We start from the raw sequence: 19,870 nt of genomic DNA on the forward strand, positions 1-19,870 counted from the left end.
CTACATTTTATTTTTTAAAAAATCTTTTCTTTTCAACGTCTGCAGGTTCTGTCTCGGGCTCTGATGTACATTCCCCAGCTAGGAAAATACGCGGAGAGCATCCTGGAGAATGGCAGCAGCAGCGGAAGGAAGCTGGCCAAGCTTCAAAGGATTGCTCGCCAGGCGGTCGCTGCCCTGTGCGCTCTCGGAGGCTTCAAAGAGACCATCAAAATTGGCTCTGAAGTGCAGGTGGCTGGCCATTACCGACCTTGTTTCTCACATCAAATCTGTGGCGGGCCTGATGAGTGCGGGCCGCTGTTGTAGTCACAATTGTTGACCGTCAGCAGCACGCTGCAGTCTGTTCCCAGCCCCTAAGGGGATGCCCCTAACAGCCCCTCCTGTTAGCCAGCCTTGGGGCTTGCAAGGCTGCGGAAGGCAAAAGGAGACCCTTTTGTTCCCTCCTCCCTTCCTGAAACCATCTTCCGCCATGCCCTAGGGCGCTGAAGTGCTTACCTGCTTGATACCTTAAATGTTTTGGGGCCAGTGTGTGTCTAAAGGACTTCCTCTGCATGAATCTGCCCATCTGATAAGGCATTTAGGGAGGTGGAATTGTGGGTCCACCACCATCAGAGGTTCAGTGGGCCGTAATCCTTGTAACAGTTTTCTCCCTGGCAGCCCTGCCCTGCCCTGCGAGGTGAGGCTGGCACCTTCCTTGCCAGCTTCCTGTTGGCTTTTATGATTCAACAGGCCTTTCCTGGCTTACTCTGTTCTGGTTACTAAATTCCTTTTTAATGAATTATAATCCTGGAGAAATCTGAGTTTCATTCAAAAATATAATCTCTCTCTTTCTCTCTCTCTCTCTTTCAGGTTTTGGGTAGGGGAGTAGCAGGAAGCATTGGTATTGTGGCATCTATTAATGAGCAGGAAGGTATAGCCACGGTGAAATTCCCACCTATCAGTATAGACTGTAGAAAGACTTCCCAAGCGTCAGACATTTTAACTATTCCGTTATCTAGGCTCTGTGTTCCAAGATCAGAGGTAAGGTCATCTTAAAATCCAGCGTTGGGTATAATAGCTCATTGTGATGATAAAAGCTGTTGTTTTTAAGTTACAAACGTCTTGTTGGAGGGGCCTGTTTGGTTTTTGTTATGGGCCGACGTGGGGAAATTTTGAGCGTGGATGAAGGCAGTTCGAAAGGACGTGGTTGGAGGGTATCCTTCAGGGGTGCTGCTGCGTTTTTCGTATCGATCGGTTGCAGCTTTTAAGTCGGCGTTTGTGTGTGTTGTGCTTATGTAAAATGAGAGTGTATAGCTCCAGGTAATTCCCTCGTTTCCTAGAAACTAACGACTTGAATTTAACTTTTTATCGTGCCCCCTTCACCACCATCAGGCATTGCCTCTCCATAAACTGTCCATTACTGAGAAGGTAGTACAGGCAGTCCAGTCCATGTTGCTTCCTCGGGAGGGGAGTCTCTCTATTCACACCTCACTTCCTGCAACAGGAGATGGCTCAACTCCAGTAATGGCAGTGGTCCGACTCCTTGCTGAAATCAGAACCAGGTGAGTGGCTTCGTTCCGACGGTGCTTGAGCCATAGGTGGGAGGTGGGCCCTTTGGGCTGGGTGGCTGGGTGGGTAGCAGCATCTCAAGGCGGCAGTTGGCTCAGGGCAAAGACAGGTGTATGATACGTAGGGCACAGTCCTAACCAGGTCTTCTCAGAAGTAAGTCCTATTTTGTCCTTAGGAAAGCGTGGTTAGGATTGCAGCCGTAATGAAACACGTGAAAGATAATGTGAAAACAGATCTGATCTCAGCTTCCTCTCATGTCTGGCAATGAATTGCCAGCCATGCTTGCCAGCTTACTGGGTGTTGGCGGAGCTGCTTGTCGTGTTCCTCCCTGCACGCTTCATGCTCCCTGCCACAGGATGTGGTGACGGCATCTGGCCTCGATGCCTTTAAAAAGGGATTGGACAAGTTTCTGGAGGAAAAATCCATTATGGGGGACAAGCCATGATGTGTATGCGCAACCTCCTGATTTTAGAATTGGGTTATGTCAGAATGCCAGATGCAGGGGAGGGCACCAGGATGAGGTCTCTTGTTATCTGGTGTGCTCCCTGGGGCATTTGGTGGGCCACTGTGAGATACAGGAAGCTGGACTAGATGGGCCTGTGGCCTGATCCAGTGGGGCTATCCTTATGTTCTTACATGCAAAGCTGCTGGGGGGGAGGGTGGTTGGTGACATATCAGGCCCCAGCCCAAAGCTGCTGTGTACGGCTAGCCCCTGCTTGCAGAATCAACTTTTTCATTGATTCTGTTGGGGGAGAGGGTTTCTTTAGATTGAATGCAGCAAAGAGCTTCCAGATTGGGTCTACTGCTCTGAAGACATAAGTCTGTCTTCACCCCTTGGAACAGCGAATGGTCACTTAGGTCTGCTGTAGAAGTTGGGTAGTTAAACTGAAAAGACAGTGCATTTATGTCTGAGACAGGCTTTTTATTAAGTCGCTCTATCTTTTGCTTCACCTATTGGGGAACAGGAGCTCCTTGAGCTGCCGAGAAGTGCAGATAGCTTAGAAATGTAAAATAAAAGGCTGATTCAGCTGCTGCAGCCCACTTTCTGTGGTCAATCAGGCTGGCCTTGGGTGCCTCATAGATGTTGTCCCATTCAGGGGAGAGCCGCTTGTCCACTGATGGGAGGACCTTTGGCTCTTTTCCTCTGAAGCAGCCTGGAGCCAAGGGATGCGTGTGTTGATCGATACCTTCACCCCCAGGGTTGATTAGGTCACTGAAACGCTTTCCCAGCTGTAAAGGATAAAAGGCAGTTGGGAGAATGTTTGAAGGGTGTAGTAGCGATTGCTTAATTGAGCAGTTAATTCCCTGCCTCCGAACTCTGATACGCAATTACGATAGTAGGCCGTGTTGACCCACGTGCCTGGCTCGCTGGAAAGACGTCTGGGTGTCATCTGAGCAAGAGGCTCTGCTGTCTGTGTAACTTTGCACCTGTTCTGGTGGGGTTTTAAATCCTTCCTCTCTTTTTGTCTCTTCTTCCTCCCCTCCACCCCCCACCTGCAAGAGCATGCCTGGTGATGGCACAGCTGTTGGAGGACAGTTCCTTCTGTGAGGAATTCATCCAGCAGTGTCCAGCTGCTGTGGAAGTCCTTAACCTCGTGGCCCAGGAGTGCAGCCCCGGTAGGAACTCAGTCTGATTTACACAAAGCAGGGTCAGGCCTGGTTAGTACCTGGATGGGAGACCGCCTGGGAATTCCGGGTGCTGTAGGCTTCTACCATAGTCTTTTGGAACTGAAGGTTGCCAACCATCTCCCTATACTGAACACTATCTCCCGATCTTGTCTGATCTCGGAAGCTAAGCAGGGTCAGGCCTGGTTAGTACTTGGATGGGAGACCGCCTGGGAATACCGGGTGCTGTAGGCTTCTACCATAGTCTTTCGGAACTGAAGGTTGCCAACCATCTCCCTATACTGAACACTATCTCCCGATCTTGTCTGATCTCGGAAGCTAAGCAGGGTCAGGCCTGGTTAGTACTTGGATGGGAGACCGCCTGGGAATACCGGGTGCTGTAGGCTTCTACCATAGTCTTTCCAAACTGAAGGTTGCCAACCATCTCCCTATACTGAACACTATCTCCCGATCTTGTCTGATCTCGGAAGCTAAGCAGGGTCAGGCCTGGTTAGTACTTGGATGGGAGACCGCCTGGGAATACCGGGTGCTGTAGGCTTCTACCATAGTCTTTCCAGACTGAAGGTTGCCAACCATCTCCCTATACTGAACACTATCTCCCGATCTTGTCTGATCTCGGAAGCTAAGCAGGGTCAGGCCTGGTTAGTACTTGGATGGGAGACCGCCTGGGAATACAGGGTGCTGTAGGCTTATACCATAGTCTTTCGAGACTGAAGGTTGCCAACCATACACAGTAGCGAGCATGGTTCTGACAGAAGAGCAGCCAGGGCTGTGTGGACACTGGAGCCCGCCCATCCACTTGGGATTGGAATAACCCCAGGGTGTCGGGTGGCTAAATTGCTGTTCCTTGCAAGCCCAAAGGTGCCCTTCCTTCACCCACTTACTGTTGCCTGCCTGCACATGACTGTTTGTGGCTGGAACCCCTGTGTGGTCTGGCCTTTGGGGAGAGGGTAGGGAAGAAGCAAACCTGGAGAAGGCAGATCATCAGAGCAGTCCGGAGCATCTTATCAGTCCTGCCTCCCTTCCACAGCCATCAGGGACCTGAAGAGCGTAGATGCACAATGGCCAGCTGGCTGCCTCCTGGAAGCTAGATCTGCCCCATAGACCAACTCTTGCCTGTTCGTGAAATAAAGTCTTAGCAACCTGTTGTGCCAAAAGCAGAGAACAAGCTGGTTGAGAGCCACTGTGGGTCAGTGGGACAGTGTGTCCAGTCTTGAGCTCAGCCCCCCCCCCCCCCGGTATTGAAGCTCATTGGGTGACTCTGGGCCATCCAGCCTCCCTCACAGGTGAAGGCAGGGAGAACAACCATGTGGCACCCTGAGCTCAACAGGGGAAAGGCAGGATCAAAATGAGACAAGCGACGGGAGAAGCATGTGGCAGTCCTGCCTCCTTTAACCAGCAGCAGCAGTTGGCTAGTCTGGCTGGAAGAGCGCTGGTGGCATTTGAGGCGATGCCAAGGCTCAAAGGCCCAGCCAGGAGGCCTCAGGAATGCCAGTGGCGCTGCTGGGCCTCCCAGAGTGGACAGTCTTGCTGACCCAACTTTGTTCATGACACTCCAGGTGAGCGGTTACTGGTGGTTGAAGTGCAGTGCGAAAGGTTAAGGATGCTGTACCGCGACAGCGCTCGACCCCCACCGCCGCCGCTCCAGGCCGACCGCAGGCAGGTAAATATCAAGGCAAAGCCCAAGCTGCCGCCACCACCAACTGCTTTCATGCCAGAGGAAGGCGCTTGTCTGGCTGCAGGACTGTCTCTTGTCAAGGTGAGGTATATCTGTCCTGAAGAATTAAGTGCAGACCTTTCTTGTCTTGGATCAGCCCAAGGAGATCACCTGGAGTCCTTCTCGGGTCTTCCCACCAGTGCGCGCCTGCATGTTCTCCTCGCACCTCACCGCCGTGACCTTCCTTGCGGATCCCAGTGCAGGTGGAGGGCTGCCTCGTGGCACTTTTATCTATGCCACCTCACCAGTTCCAATCCAGGTGAGAATCCACAGTGGACGTGCACCTGCTTGCTTCTGGTCACAAGCAGTCTTCTGAATGGTGCCTGAAGGTGTCTCTTCTTGTGGGCTAATCTGGGTGTGGCTGTTGTTTTTTTTCCAAGGCCCCCTCCTTCTACTGGGAGATTGAGATTGTGTCCTATGGAGATACCGATGACGACACAGGGCCCATTGTTTCATTCGGCTTCGCCACGGAAGCGGAGAAGCGTGACGGAGCGTGGACCAACCCTGTCGGCACCTGCCTGTTCCATAAGTAGGTCATAGATGCTCTTACGGAGAAGCCGGACTCTTAATTTTCAGTATCTTACCATCTAGACACAGCTCAGCACATGCGACAGCTGGAGGTGTTAGTGCGCCAGGCTAATTCGGATCTTGAGTTTCCAAATGTGTGTGTATCGTGGAGCTCTGCAGAGACGTCGCTACATTTTTTTCATCCCAGTATACCAGCAAGCAACCAGATTTTGTACAGGCTTCCTGTCACTGCCCTTTAACTGCTCAGTACAGAACTAGAGGTGACGTTAACCACAGCATTCATGCTGAATGGAGATAGCTGCCGGGGAGCAGTCCAGATCATGACAGCGTCAGGGGGGCTTTTAGCCTTTGGGCCAGCCATGGTCCCAGTGCAAACCGGAGGGGGGGCCGCCTGTCGCTGTTGTTTCATTTAAAAAGGAAACATACAGGGCTGAGCAACACGGCTGATACTGCATCTGGTTTGGTTCCGTGCCTGAGACATTTATCTGTGACAAATGAAGCAAATGGCTGTTCCAGTTAAGGCTTTTCTCTTTCTCCTGCTTTGTTAGCAATGGCCGAGCCGTCCATTACAATGGTTCCAGTCTGCTGCAGTGGAAGAGCGTGCGGCTGGACGTGACCCTCTCTCCTGGTATGTCGGCCTTGAGTGTGCTTAATCGGCAGGTATCTGTGATGAGACTTGCGCTGGAAGAGGAGGCAGGGTGCAACTTGAGCCTCTCTCTTGTGCCTTCCTTTTTCTAGGGGACGTTGCAGGAATCGGTTGGGAGAGGGCAGAGGGCACCCCTCCTCCTCCGGGGCAGCCAGCCAAAGGCAGAGTGTACTTCACATACTGTGGACAGCGACTGGGGCCTTACCTGGAGGACGTGTCTGGGGGAATGTGGCCAGTTGTGCATATCCAGAAGAAGGCAGGTTGAACGCCAGCTCTGTTTGCCCCTTCTTTTAATTCCAGGCCTGAAACGTGAAGCAGTAAATAGCCAGGAGTACCTCTGGACTTACGCAGAGTGCCTTTGTCCTTCTATGGTGTAACTGCATTCAGTCTCCACAGCTAGGGCTGGAGCTGGGAGCCTAACAGGCCCTGGCTGAGAAGCAGGTTTGGGTCCCAGCCCCTCTCACCTGAGGATGTTTAGGTGCTAGTGCCCCATATATTGATATGCTTGTTCTATAGAGAAAACCTGTAACTGTCTTCTACTGAGGAGGACATCCCAAGATGGGCAGACCCTCCCATTCACTCCACATGCAGGGGCATTGTGGGAGCCTTCTGACCTTCAGTGGAAGGTGGCCCCACTCTGTTCTGCCCCCTCCCCAGGTAGAAACGGGTTTTTGGAGCTCTTGCCCCCTCACCTGTTTCAAACCAGACAAGGTCTCTCTTCCCCACAGATTTCCTAATCCAAGTAGGAAGGGCATTCAGCCCTCTTTGGAACGGGCCCCAAAACTCTCCTGCTTTTGTTTCCGGTCCCTTCCAGAACACCAAAGTCCGGGCCAATTTTGGGTCCCGTCAGTTTGCCTACGCGGAAGGCCAGGCTCACCGGAACGCCGCCGACCTCTGCGTCGACCTTGCCGAAGAAATAAGTGCCAACTTTGAAGCGCTGCCTTTCGCCATGGCCTCTGACAGCGACAACGACGCTGGCACCAGCACCGCCTCCGACCCCGGGACGCACGGCCCTCCGTGCCGGATCGCTGCCGTCGCCACAGCTCAGCAACGTAAAGCCACCTGCTCTGGCGCCCGAGTAGCCTCTTCCTTGCACGGTAGCAGAGCAGGAGCAGTGTTAGGGAATTAGCAGGCAGCAGCAGAGGTGGTCGCATTGTTGCTGCAACGGAGCCGTTTTAAACGGCTCTCCCTCTTGTTCACCTTCATCTTGGCCCTGTGGAGTGGGTGCTTAAGGCCTCCATTTCCCAATGCGCGTGACTTCTCTACGTCCACGTCAGACTGTCTTTCGTGGTACAGTCACTCTCGTTTCCAGTCTGCAATTTGGAGGACCCAGTACTGTTCCACACCCACCTGTTGCTACCAGCGCATGTCCCAAAAGTCACTCGCACTGGGCGCTGTGCAGTCTGGAAACTGGCTAGGCCTGGAGGGTGGAGCCCCAGCACCGCCGCTTCCTTCTGCAGGTGGCTCCAGCTCTTGTCTGAGAAGCACTAGATTGGACCGCTGGCCAAATGATGTTTGGCCCCATCAGCCCGCAGGAGCAGCCATAGCTCAGCGCCTGTTGTGGCCTGCAGGAGATGCCTGGCTAACTTCCTTGCCTCTTCAGGGAAAGGCTTTCGGCTTCTTGGGCAGGGGCAGCCCTTCCCCCAGTGCCTTGGCGGGGGAGGGGTGGCTGCCCACCAGAGAAGCCAGCAGCGGGCTGAATGGCCCAACAGGGCGGTTCTTTCTAGGGCAGCATGCTATGTTCAGGGCCTGTGAACAGCCTCTCCTTGCAGTGTCTCAGAAATGCATCAAGCGGTTTACTGCAGGCTCCTCTCTCCCCCCTCCTGTTCCGTCACAGAGTACGACAGCGACACCTCCTGCCATTACAAGCTGGAACTCAGCTATGAGAACTTCATCACCTCGGGTCCGGACCCTCACCCCCCTCCCATCGCGGATGACGAAAGCGACGACGACGACGACGACGACATCCCACGGGTGAGCTAACGGGGGGATCTCTGTGCTGAGGCCGCTTCGGGCATCCTGCCTGCTCAGCACCTAACCGCCGCTTGGATAGTGCTTTTCTGCGCCCCGTTCACAGCGCTTCGCACTAATTGTTTTGTCGTTTTTACAACAACCCTGTAAGGTGCATAAATGATAACCCCATTTTGCAGGTGGGAGGACTGAGACTGAGAGGAAGTTACTTGCCTGATGCCACCCAATGATTTTGTGGCAGAGGGGAGACTAGAATGAAGAGCTTCCTGGTTTGTAGCTCCGTCTCTTAGCCACTAAAGCGCACCCTCTTCAGCTGTGTGTTTGCCCATCCCCCTTCGTTTACCGTTGTCATTGTAGCTGCTAGTAGCTCCTTAATTGGCACTCCTGCACCTTCCTGGGCCTGATTCTGGCTTCCCTCTGCAGGAGGACCACTACGCCTTGCTGGTGAAAGCCTGGGAAACCAAAGTCTTCCCCACGATTCGAAGGCGGTTCCGCAATGAAGCGGAGAGGAAGTCCGGCTTGGATCAGATTAAAGGCGCTTTGCAGCTGGGTAGGTCTTGCCCATCCAGGCTGCTTCTGAACGTGGCATGCGCTCCCGGCCCTGGGCCTAGGCTGAGAAGCCCTTTGTTCTTCCGTTAAAGCCTCTGTTTTGACTTGCATTCTGGATTCAAGCACAGGTGCTATTGAAAGGCCCAGCACACCCCCTGGTGATTCTGGGCTGTAGCAGCCAGTTGGTTGAGTCATGTCAGAGAAGCCTCCCCCGCCCCCATTATCCAGACTGAAGGGGCAAGCAATCCATTGGCATGCTGTGTAACAATCAAATCTGGTCTTTGTTTCAGGAATGGTGGATATCGCTCGGCAAACAGTAGAATTCCTCTATGAGGAAAATGGGGGCATCCCTCGGGACCTTTACCTTCCCACTATCGAAGACATCAAAGACGAAGCCAATAAATTCACAATTGATAAAGTTCGGAAAGGTAACGCTTCATTCCTCTTTGGGGAGGTTCGGTTCCCATGGAGCGCACTTCGTGGGAAGGAGGGTGTTGTTCCTTGGGGTTATGGGAAGGGTGGAGACGAGCTGAGCTGAGCAGCGCTGAGTGCCCTGTTCCAGGGTGACTCTGAACAGAATGTGTGGCCGTTTCCTGTGGTGAGCAGGTGAAGCTCCTGTTAATAATAATAATAATAATATATCCCGCCCTTCTCCCCAAAGGGACCCAGGGCAGCTCACATTAAAAACAGATTAAAAACATAATTTAACCACAAATAAAAACATATTAAAAACACATTAACATATACCCATAAAAACCGTAGTCAGATAAAAACTCAGATAAAAAGAGCAAAACACAGCAAATCAGAGGAATCAGGCCTGTAAAAATACTAAAAGATACAGAAAAGATGTTTAAAAAGGCCATGAACTCAGAAGGCTTGTTTAAACAAAAAGGTCTTCAGGCCTCGCCGAAAAGTCTCAAGAGAGGGAGCCATTCTCAAGTCAAGGGGAAGGGAGTTCCATAACGTTGGTGCCACTACTGAGAAGGCCCTGTTTCTTGCCGCCGCCCCCCGGACCTCCTTAGGCGGCGGCACTTGTAAAAAGGCCTTCTCTGATGACCTGAGAGGACGAGCCGGATTGTACGGGAGCAGGCGATCTCTGAGATACCCTGGCCCAGAGCAGGATAGGGCTTCAAAGGTCAAAACCAGCACCTTGAATTGGGCCCGGAAACGAAGGGTGTTCCACGCCTGCAAGCCACTAGTTTGATGCTGTGACCTTCCAGTCCCGCATGTGGATGCGTGAACCCTCACTCTGTGGGCGCAAAGAGCAGAGGGAATTCAGCCCTCTCCCATGCATGTGCCACCTGAAGCCTACTGCCTGCTTCTCCCTCTTACCACCCTCTGGTACCTGCTTTTTGGGCAGCTGCTTTCCCTGTCACCCTGCCTCAGCCACTTCTCACCAGAGGTCGTGGCCTTCAGCACACCTTCTTCTTGTCCGCAGGACTCACCGTCGTCACCCGCTGCCCGGACAGTAACAACGTAGCCACCGGAGCCGTGGCCACGGCCTTGCCCAAGTTTGCCATTCGTGGGATGCTGAAGACATTTGGGCTCCACGGAGTCGTTTTGGACGTCGACTCGGTAAGCTGAAACCACGCTTGAACTTGGAAGGAACCTCTGTGACCTTTCTGCCGTGGTGTGCAAGAAGGGCTGAACATGACTGGATGGCGATGGGTTTCCTTTGCAGGTAAATGAGCTTGTCCAGGTAGAGACGTACCTTAGGAGCGAAGGCGTCTTGGTTAGATACTGGTACCCCATTGACATGCTGGAGCGGCCCCCTGCCGGCTATCGGAGGACTGCAACAAATGGGCTCGTGTCGCTGGACAACACCAACATTCAGATTCACAGGTGAGGAGATTCACACTCGCAGGAAAGCCAGCCAGTGGGGGGCGCAAGCGCACTTTGAGAGGAATCCCTTTGGCCCAGCAGTTGGAGTTTCATAGACATACAGCACTGACAGCTGCAGCTCCGTTTCATAAACCTCTGAATATCTGAAAGGAACTGGCACAGAGTCCCTCTGTGAAGTTCTACACAAACTGGTAATTTCCAGCTTTGTATCTGTGGTAAGAACAGTCTAGATGGCATTGGTTGCCTCACACTTCAGTTTTAGAGAAATCCACGCTAGAAGTTGCCCTCTTCTGGAGGGGTGCTGCATGGCCTTTCCCAGCTGGAAGAGACACTTGGCCAACAGTCTTGAGGCAAAGAAGGAAGGCCCACAGCCAGGGAGACAGACCAGGGACAGACTGCACTTGCTCCCAGTGTGGAAGGGATTGTCACTCCCGAATCGGCCTTTTCAGCCACACTAGACGCTGTTCCAGAACCACCTTTTAGAGCGCGATACCAGAGTCTTTCGAGACTGAAGGTTGCCAACTGGTTGTGGGCAAAGTGAAATGAAGGGGCCTTGCTCAGTGGAGCACATTTCTCCTGAATAGCTGCTGAATTTTGCCAAAATCTTCCAGTTCCCCATTCCGTCAGCTACAAGTCTGGTGTGAGATTAACAGCTGCTTTGTCAAGTCTTAACTGTTTTGCCATAGAATTCGCAGTTCTGCGCCTCCATTGCAGATACTTTGCGTTGAGCATGTTTTGTAATCCTGAGTTTTGTTTTGACTCCTGGCCAAGAGAAGCAAACTCAGACTGGATGAGGCAGAATCCTTTGCATGTGCAGGTCATGTGTTTTGAGTTCCTTGACGCCTATGGCCTGATCTCTCCCTCCCTCTCTTTTGGCAGAGAACTTCTCCGATGCGAGGCTGCGCTGGCCAGGCTGTACTGCCGCATGGCTCTCCTCAACATTTTTGCACCTAAATCGCCTCACATGTTTACCCGTCTGTTTCACATCCCCGCCATTCGGGACATCACCCTGGAACACCTCCAGTTGCTGTCCAATCAGCTCCTGGCACCACCTCTTCCTGGTAAAACGGCACTGTTTGATACCAAATGCTTAAGAGTTGTGTTTTGTAATTTCCCTGCCCATATCCTTAAACGGTGAAAGTGTGTGTGTGTGTTCCTCTTTGATTTCAATTCCCTCAAGTGTATTTTGGCAGGAGGACCGTATAGCAGTGTGGCAACTAGTCAGTTCAGTCTTTCACTGCTATCTTTAGTAACGAGGGGAGTCTCCCAACGGTCTGAGAAGGGGACAGAAGAGAACGGGCTCTGGGAGACCAGCGAGGTGACGGCCGTGTGCTTTTCCTTCCCTTGACAGATGGAACCATCAGTTCCAGCTCCATCCTGCTGGCCCAGTCCCTCCAGCACTGTGTCCATTCCCAGAACTGCTCGGCCACAGACCTCTTCTACCAGGGCAGCTCCCAGCTGGTCCAGGAGTGGCTCAACGTTGCTATCGCTCGGGCCCTGCACCAGGGAGAGGAGAGCTTGCTTGACCTGACGAAGCAGATCTGTTCCTTTCTCCAGGCAAGTATCACACCCTTATTGTCCTTGTGACGCTGTAGTTGTAAACAGAGCTTGTAGGGTGCTCTTTTTGGAACTAAGCCATCGTAAACCCAATTTGTGGCGTGCATTCCCTCAGCCCCAAATTAGCCCTGCTCTGCGCGATGTTTGGTAGTTGTACCTGTTGGTTTGTTTTCAGTGTTACAGCTGTGGAAGGGATGGCTGAATTTTCAGGCTGTGCTTTTGACTCCCTTTCAGACTGCTCCAGAGCAGTTCCCCTCCGAAGAGTTTCCCATTTCCGAGTCCAAAGTCAACATGGACGTCAATTTCCCTGGTGCTGCCTTTGTGGTCGTATCCTGCAAAGAAAGTCAGGCCGGATTCCGCAAAGAGTAAGTCACTGTGGGAGAACAGATAGTGAAGATTGTTGGGGGGGGGGGGGCTGATAAACTTAACTGCTGACCCAAGCATTCTATATTAGTTTTTTTTTTTCTCAATACTTGCATGTTTTTGAATGGTGTGGCCCTGGGAAGGGAAGATTAATATTATTATTAACTATAGCCTATCAGTAGGCGTTGTAATACTGCTTATCATTAAGCTGTCATTACTGCTTGTGTGGCCTTGTCGGCGTACAGAGTGGCACAAGTGAAATGATAGAACTCTGCCCCAAGGCGCTTGCAAAGCGGTGGAAGTTCAGGGCCGTGTGTGTTCTTTTGAAAACTTGCTGTGTCGAGTGTCAGCAAACCTTCGGTCAATTTGTATCCTAGTTCCTCCCTGTATAAGGCCCCCTGGGCCCGGATTCTCGTCTACGGGCTGGGTCACAAAGTGAAGCGGAATGGTCAGCTGAACCTCATTGAAGCCGTCTGCTACCCTCGGGACGCTTCTCCCACCAACACAGGCCTGACTCCGCCCCCCACGGCCAACCAGTATCCTGCTGTCGTCATTTCCACAGACAAAGTCCACATCAAACTCGGTAAGGTTTCTAACTTGCGTTGCCCTGTCTTGAGAAAGGGGTCGGTAACCGCGGCAGGAAGCTGTGGTGTCCTGGTACGAGTCCCCGCCAGAGCAGGAATTGGGGGGCAGATCTGACATGCAGCCAGAGCCTGGGTAGTTCAGGGACCTGGCCACCGGCCTCGCTATCTTAGTGTATCGGAGAAACGTTCTGAGAGTGTCCTGTTGCTGTAAATCTCGCCCTTTATCTTGTGCTTTGAGAGTTTTCCAAAGGCGAGCCCGGCTGAAAGATGTTGACATGAATCTAGAACTCTGTGTGTGCGCATGTACGTCTCCGCCCATTCAAACACGGTTTTCTCCTTTGCCGCAACCCGTGGCTTTCAGTTGCTCACCAACCCGTGTCACTGTTGAAAACGGGCTGCAGCACCTCTTCTGTTTCTGTGTGTCTCGTTCAAGGCGTGTCGCCCCCTCCTGGAGCCGTGCTCGTCTTGCACTCCCTGCCCCTGGAATTCCCACTGGCCATGGCGTTCGCGGAGCAGCTGCTGAACTGGAAACTGGAGGATGTCGACGGAAAATCCGAAGACGAGCTGGACACGATCCCGGCTTCAGTCCTCTTGCAGGTGGTGGAAATCTTAGGTGAGGCTGGGGCTGCTTGAGGTGCACGTCACCAGCCAGGAGAGAGGGAAAAGGCTGCGGCTGAGATGTGGCACCGCACAGAAAAAACCGCAGCGACAGAACAGATCTAGTGCTGTGAGCTGCTTTTAAAAAAGCTGCCCAGACAACTCCATTAAGGGGAACTCGGTCCTGGGAAAAAGGCGGGGTCTGGTACAGAGAGCCGAGAGGCTGATGTGACCCTGGTAGGAGGGGGGGGAAAGTCAGCCAGGGCCTCTCTAGCATCCTAGGAGCTGGGAGCCACAGCACACGCTTGCTCCTGGCTCTTTCTCAGGGCTTGTGAGTGGAGCTGAACACTGCCTGGCCTGCTTACTCCAAACAGGCTGCTGCTTTTCACAGCAGAGCAGCCGCTTAAGAGGCTGGACTCTAAACCCACCCACTAGACAGATACGCGTCATATAAAGTCTGCCCAGTGGAATGTTTTAACGGCACCCGACTCCTGTTCCGCTCTGCCTAGGGAACTTCCTGTGGACCACGAGCACGGCGGCCTGTGTGAAGGAGCTGCTCTTCCACCTCCTGGCCGAGCTGCTTCGCAAAGTGCACGGCCTGGAGCAGCAGAAGAACCCGGCGGGGCTGTCCTCGTCCATCGCGCTCCAGCTCAACCCTTGCCTGGCCATGCTGATGGCGCTCCAGTCGGAGCTGCACAAGCTGTACGACGAAGAGACCCAGAACTGGGCGTCCGGCAACGCCTGCGGCGGGGCTGCGGTGGGCGGAGCCGACCAGGGCCGGTTTTCCACCTATTTCCATGCCCTCATGGAGGCGTGCCTGTCTGTCGCGGAAGTGACCCTGCCTATCAACATGAGCATCACGGCCAACGTGACGTCGTCGAGCAGCGGCCCAAACCTGAGCGATTCCTCCTCCTCCTCCTCCTCCTCCCCCGGCCAGACCCCCCAGAGCCCCAGCCTCCTGTCCAAAAGGAAGAAGGTGAAAACGAAGCGGGAGAAGTCGTCCTCGGGGAAGCGGACTTCGTCCCGAGCCGCCGAGGCAGACGCCTCCCTGCTCAGCATTGGCGGGAGCAAGCCGGAGGACATGCTGTGGTTCCACCGGGCGCTCACCCTGCTCATAATTCTCCGGCACCTCACCAAGAAGGACCCGCAGGGGCTGGGGGTGACCAACGACGCCGTAGCGGACGCCTGCCAGGCCTTGGTGGGGGCCACGGCCCACAGTCGCTTGCTGGTGATCTCGGGGATCCCCACCCACCTGGAGGAGGGCGTGGTGCGCGGCGCCATCCGCAAGACTTGCAACGCCCACGGCGGTGTCTTCAAAGATGAGATCTACATCCCCCTGCAGGAGGAGGAGTCCAGAAAAGTCAAAGACAAAGCCGAGGGCGGGGAGTGCCGAGCGGTGGTGCCGGACAAGCCCGTGGTCTCCAGCAGCGTGGACAGCTTGGACGTGAGCAGCTCCAGCAGCGTCACGCCCGCCATGAGCGTCAGCGCGTCCGCCTCCACCAGCCAGGCTTCCCTCTGCAGCTCGCAGGGCATCTCCAGGACCGTGAGCGACATCTCCGTGGACCAGTTCCAGGCCGGCCTGGAGATGGCCATCCCACCAGGACTGCTGGAGCCGCACGTGGTCTCCAGCCAGGAGAGTTTGGACCTCTCGCTCTGCAGCACCGGGAGTCTGGGCAGCTTGGGGAGCTTCGGGGAGCAGCTCGAGAACGTGGAGACGGCATCGGTATCGGACGTCGGGTCGCTGTACACCGTGACGTCGCTGGACAGCCAGCCCGTTCCCTCCAGACCAATCAAGGGCTTTGCGGTTGTGGAGGTAATGGTTGTCTGGGGAAGGTCAGGCAGGGCAGATGTTGAAACGGATGATGCTGAGATGCCGGTGCACGGCTCTAAATTGACTGCAGCGTCATTCGGGGTTCTTGGTTCTGGTTTTTGCAGAATCTGGACTGGGGAAGGGAAAGCAGGTTGATTTAGAAGGGAAGGGGAGATGGCGCCAAATGTGCCAGGTGGAGCACATGAAGAGGGAGCCAGCGATTGACAAAGAACTTGGGGTACTTCCAACTCACACCTGTCTGCATGTGGTGTTGTTGACGCAGATCCGATCCCGGGCCAAGATAGAGAAGATCCGAGCCAGCCTGTTCAACAGCAGCGACTTGATTGGTCTTTCCAACCTGGATGGGGAAGATGAGCTGATGGAAATGTCCACAGAGGAGATCTTGACCGTCTCAACTGTGAACCAGAGCTTGTTCGACACGCAGGGGAGTCCCGCGCTCGAGGACTACTTCAATGACAAGACCCTCAAAGGTAGGTGCGCTGTGCACCCTGCAGGAAGGAGCAGGTTAGATAGCTCTGTGGTTAGAAGGCAAACTCGCTGCTCTGCCCTGCCAGTGTCCAGGTGCACCACAGTTTGTTTTATTTTAAAATGTCCCTGAAAGTGGCATACAGTTTCTCAGCACAAAACAACCACACCGTATCCTAGAAGAGCATTGCAGGATCAGTGTTGCTGAGATGCAAGGGTAGTAAGCCCACTTTTGCAACCTGGCTTCCTTGAGAAGAATCTCTGTGATCCGAGTGGGGAAGAGATGGATGGTTTTCAGCTCCGGCTAGAAACAGGTGGGCTTGTTCTGAGCCGGCTTTGGTACTGTCCTGCTGCAGTCCTCGAACGTTTGCCTTGCCTCAGGAGACAAGCTGGTGACAGGAGCTCGCGACGTCCTCGCGGAGATCTTCAAGAGCTGCCTCCATTCTGAGCAAATGCTGAGCTTGATGCCGACGAAGCCGACTAAAGTCGCTGAGATTTACCTGAGCAAAGAGCAGATCAACGCCCAGACGCCCGGGAATCTCCTGCACACCTTCTTCACCAACGTCCGCCCCCCAAAGAAGGTTCTGGAGGACCAGCTCACCCAGGTTGGCAGGATGTGTTTTCTCTCTGTGCTTACGTGAATGAAATGTCTGAAGGGAGCCAGATTCTGCAGCCTGTAAGTTAGGTTTTTTTGCCAGTGCTGGTTCGCCCCCAACGCTTACGATTTGGGGCACTGTTGTGGGGGTTCCCTCTTATGTGGACCTGTGGCAGCCCCTGTGCTTGGTCTGCCCTCCCCTGGGAAGCTTCTTTATCGCCTTCCTGAGGTCAGGTTCAGAGTGCCTTACCTTTTGGAAAGGGACATTTTGAGGTGCTTCTGCTCTGCTGTTTGATGATGGATCACAGGTGTGGAGGTGGTGCTTTTGCTCTTGATTTTAAATGTGCAAACCGCTCTGGGAATTTGGTTGAATAGTAATGTTGGAATGAAAAAGTAAAGACATAAAATCCTGCTGGTTAGTTCAAGAGCCCAAGAACTATCCAGGCACAGAAGCCCAGCTCTTTGGCCCCCACTGGAATCCCTGCCCTCTGGTTTCATCCCCCAGGCACCCCTCAAAGCCACCTTTGCCACACTGAGATGTGCTTTCCCGGTTCTCCAGGCACTGAGTTTGGTGCCCAGGAGCCATTTCTGTGCTTTGCACGTGGGGTGCGTTGGTGAAATGCGCCTTCCTGTGCTTTTCTGGGGGGAGTGCTAAGTGCCAACCCCTGGCTCTTTTCTTTCCTGTGCCACTTTGAAGATCCTGAGGAAATACGGGGCCCCCAAACCGAAGCTGGACAAGAGCAAGTACAACAAGGTGGGCAAAGAACAACATCCGGTCAAAGTGGTGAGCAGCAAGCGCCCCATCAGCAAGCCGGCTGCCAAGGAGAAGGCAGTGCTCGGCAGTGTCAGGTGAGAGCCCAGGGCTGTCTGGGAGAGCTTCAGGGAAGCAGGCGGGCAGCTGCTCCGGCACTGCAGCAATAGGGCACAGGCAGCCTGGATGCCAAGAGAACGTTCCAGCAACAGGTGGCTGGACCCCTGACCCACACTGGCCTGCTGGGTAGATGGTGGGAAGGGGGCCGACTTGAGCCAAGGCCTCCGCTTGGATCGTAGAGGCAGTCAGACCTTGGAATAGATGCGTGGCTCAACCCAAAGCAGGTGTGCTTCCCGCGGAAGCCGTGCTCAGTCTTCGTGCTCCATCTGGTTGCCCAGACTCCACGAAGTGGGTTTTGACGCACTACAGTCCACATTCAAGGCCTCTCTCGTGCCCGTAACAACGGCTCCTATGCCAGGGTGGGAATGTCTGCCTTGTAGCCAAGTCACACTGCTTGTTACGACAAGGGGAGGGTGAGTGGACCTCCTCGGTTTCAGGTGCAGCTTGTTAGTGTCAGTCCCTGCCTTGGAAGCTGTTTTTAGGCCACGGAGCCCATGTTTCTGGCCTGGGAGGTTCATTTTCATTCTGTGCCTCCAGTTGTTCTGGAGGAGGTTGCCTTTGAGTGCATGCAGAATGCCAGTCCGCGTTAAGGAATAAGGTTCAAAGGCCAGGGCTTTCAGCAGACTTTGACTCTGAGTCCCTGTCGACCCCAGAGTCGAGAACAGGGGGTCGTGAGGTCTGTTACACGTGCCCGCTTCTTCCTGTGGCACAGAAATGCTTTGAAGTACAGCTGGGCTCTGCAAACAGCTGCCCTGAAAGCGCACCTTCTGACATGCAGTTTCCCCTCAATTAGCAGGACGGCTCTGAGCGAGAAGAAGCCAACAGTGAAGCCCAAGTCCCCAGAGAAAAGCAAACCCGAGGACAAGGACCCTGACAAGTCGCCCACAAAGAAGCAGGAAGGTAGCTACGCCTTCGACCTTCTCGGCTGGCTGGAGAGAGGCTTGCCCTGGCAGGTTTCAGCTGAGATGCTCCTGGCATCTGAGAGCAAAGAGTCTTCCCTGCTTAGATCCCAAAAGGGGAAGCTGCAGTCTGCGCTCCAGTTCGTATGAATTCTAACTTCCTTGTAGTAAGACTGTCCTTCCTCTTCGGTAAGACACAGAGGCTTGCCCTGGATCTAGGGACACCTCTGCCCACGCAGCCTCTTTCCTTCTCCCCTACCCCTCCCTGGCCAGTCCTGCTCTGAGATTGCTGGGAAAGTTCCTTTGAGTGACACCCATTAGAGGTTAGGAGTGTAGATCCTTCTGCCTAAGGAGATCCAAAGTTAACTTGCTGGTGCATGATCTGGCGGATAGGCAGCACCTTAGCAGCATCAAATGATGTGCTTCCTTCATTGCCTGACAAAGCCAGGGCTGTGCAGTATTCATTTGTGGGCCGGAGGTAATGCGTTGTCTGTCAAGTAGGCTAGGAGGTGCATTTAATCTTAAGGCAAATAAATACTAGTCCGGAGGCGGGCAGTGTTGTTTGGCATTGGGAGTGCGACACACTGGGGGCCAGAGGAGACCCACCTGCGAGGACAGGCTTTGAAAGTGCTTGTTGAACCCATTTCAGTGCCTGAAGAGAAGTACCTGATGCTGGACGGATTCCACAGATTTGTCATTGATCGGGCAAAGCAGGACATCCGCAGCGTGTGGCGAGCCATCTTGGCCTGCGGTTACGACCTTCATTTTGAAAGGTAAGGAATGGCTCTCCGGGGGCAGGGCAGAACTGAACCCTGCTTTCCGCCGAAGGCGCTTGCGCTGGCCCGTCTTCACGAGCCCTCCCCTCCTCCGCAGGTGCGCCTGCATCGACGCCAGGCATGCCCAGAGAGCCTCCCGCAAGTGGTGCTTGGAGATGGACGTGGCGCTCGTGCAGTACATCAACCGGCTCTGCCGCCACCTGGCGATCACGCCGGCCCGGCTGCACCCCCACGAAGTGTACCTGGACCCCGCCGACACGGCCGACCCCCGGGTCTCCTGCCTGCTGAGTACGTGTGCAGCTGTCTCCCAGGCGCTGCTTCGCCGGGGAGGAGAGGCGGCGGTCCGAAGGGGGCGCTGCTGTCCTCGCTCCCTGACGCCTCTGCCCCATTGCAGATGTTCCCATCGAGAGCCTCCGCCTGCGGTTTGCCCTGCTGCAGTCCCTCAACACCACCTTGGAGACGTTCTTCCTTCCGCTGGTGGAGCTCCGGCAGACCGAAATGTACTCCAATAGCATCGCGGCACTGTTGCAAGAGGCCAAAGGTCAGGGCTCGTTTCTGCCGCATGCGGCTTTTCTGTTCAGGGGCTCGGGGCAGTGCACGTGGTTCCCCCTGCCCCACTGATTCCCCCAAAGGCAGGGAGGGAGGGGAGTGACTCGCCCCATGAGTGTCAATGTGGAGATACCTGCTTGTGTCTCTCCCTATCCCTAGGCCAACACTGACCACTGCACCATGCTGTCTCTTGGTGTGTGGGCTTCGGGGCCAGCAAACCCTTACAGGAATGGGACTCATTTTATAAAGGAAACCATTCCTAACATGGGAGGCTGCAATTACTGCTTGCTTATTAGAAAGCAGACAGGCTCCTAAAGTGGATGGCCCAGTCCACCGACGGAGGCCGTGTCCAAGTCTGA

The 19,870-nt window shown here is 54.2% G+C and overlaps 1 protein-coding gene and 3 pseudogenes across 1 annotated transcript in view; all 4 read left to right on the top strand.

Moving 5' to 3' along the window:
- HECTD4 (HECT domain E3 ubiquitin protein ligase 4) overlaps nucleotides 1-19,870 on the top strand; it is a 78,543-nt gene that overhangs the window by 52,708 nt on the left and 5,965 nt on the right. The window contains exons 41-68 of the mRNA XM_066609540.1: nucleotides 46-228; nucleotides 847-1,017; nucleotides 1,369-1,538; nucleotides 3,047-3,162; nucleotides 4,731-4,834; nucleotides 4,986-5,147; nucleotides 5,269-5,417; nucleotides 5,965-6,044; nucleotides 6,155-6,318; nucleotides 6,877-7,114; nucleotides 7,900-8,036; nucleotides 8,457-8,583; nucleotides 8,873-9,010; nucleotides 10,021-10,157; nucleotides 10,264-10,424; nucleotides 11,304-11,485; nucleotides 11,776-11,981; nucleotides 12,216-12,346; nucleotides 12,722-12,927; nucleotides 13,362-13,541; nucleotides 14,035-15,338; nucleotides 15,619-15,826; nucleotides 16,203-16,426; nucleotides 17,114-17,265; nucleotides 18,081-18,187; nucleotides 18,836-18,959; nucleotides 19,060-19,250; nucleotides 19,357-19,503. Coding sequence (XP_066465637.1) covers nucleotides 46-228; nucleotides 847-1,017; nucleotides 1,369-1,538; nucleotides 3,047-3,162; nucleotides 4,731-4,834; nucleotides 4,986-5,147; nucleotides 5,269-5,417; nucleotides 5,965-6,044; nucleotides 6,155-6,318; nucleotides 6,877-7,114; nucleotides 7,900-8,036; nucleotides 8,457-8,583; nucleotides 8,873-9,010; nucleotides 10,021-10,157; nucleotides 10,264-10,424; nucleotides 11,304-11,485; nucleotides 11,776-11,981; nucleotides 12,216-12,346; nucleotides 12,722-12,927; nucleotides 13,362-13,541; nucleotides 14,035-15,338; nucleotides 15,619-15,826; nucleotides 16,203-16,426; nucleotides 17,114-17,265; nucleotides 18,081-18,187; nucleotides 18,836-18,959; nucleotides 19,060-19,250; nucleotides 19,357-19,503 — 5,599 coding nt within the window. The remainder of the gene's footprint in view (nucleotides 1-45; nucleotides 229-846; nucleotides 1,018-1,368; nucleotides 1,539-3,046; nucleotides 3,163-4,730; nucleotides 4,835-4,985; nucleotides 5,148-5,268; nucleotides 5,418-5,964; nucleotides 6,045-6,154; nucleotides 6,319-6,876; nucleotides 7,115-7,899; nucleotides 8,037-8,456; nucleotides 8,584-8,872; nucleotides 9,011-10,020; nucleotides 10,158-10,263; nucleotides 10,425-11,303; nucleotides 11,486-11,775; nucleotides 11,982-12,215; nucleotides 12,347-12,721; nucleotides 12,928-13,361; nucleotides 13,542-14,034; nucleotides 15,339-15,618; nucleotides 15,827-16,202; nucleotides 16,427-17,113; nucleotides 17,266-18,080; nucleotides 18,188-18,835; nucleotides 18,960-19,059; nucleotides 19,251-19,356; nucleotides 19,504-19,870) is intronic.
- On the top strand, nucleotides 3,283-3,405 carry LOC136634828 (5S ribosomal RNA; annotated as a pseudogene).
- LOC136634829 (5S ribosomal RNA) lies at nucleotides 3,435-3,557 on the top strand (annotated as a pseudogene).
- LOC136634830 (5S ribosomal RNA) lies at nucleotides 3,587-3,709 on the top strand (annotated as a pseudogene).

This window comes from Tiliqua scincoides, chromosome 14 (genome assembly GCF_035046505.1).
Source record: "Tiliqua scincoides isolate rTilSci1 chromosome 14, rTilSci1.hap2, whole genome shotgun sequence".
Classification (NCBI taxonomy): Eukaryota; Metazoa; Chordata; class Lepidosauria; order Squamata; family Scincidae; genus Tiliqua; species Tiliqua scincoides.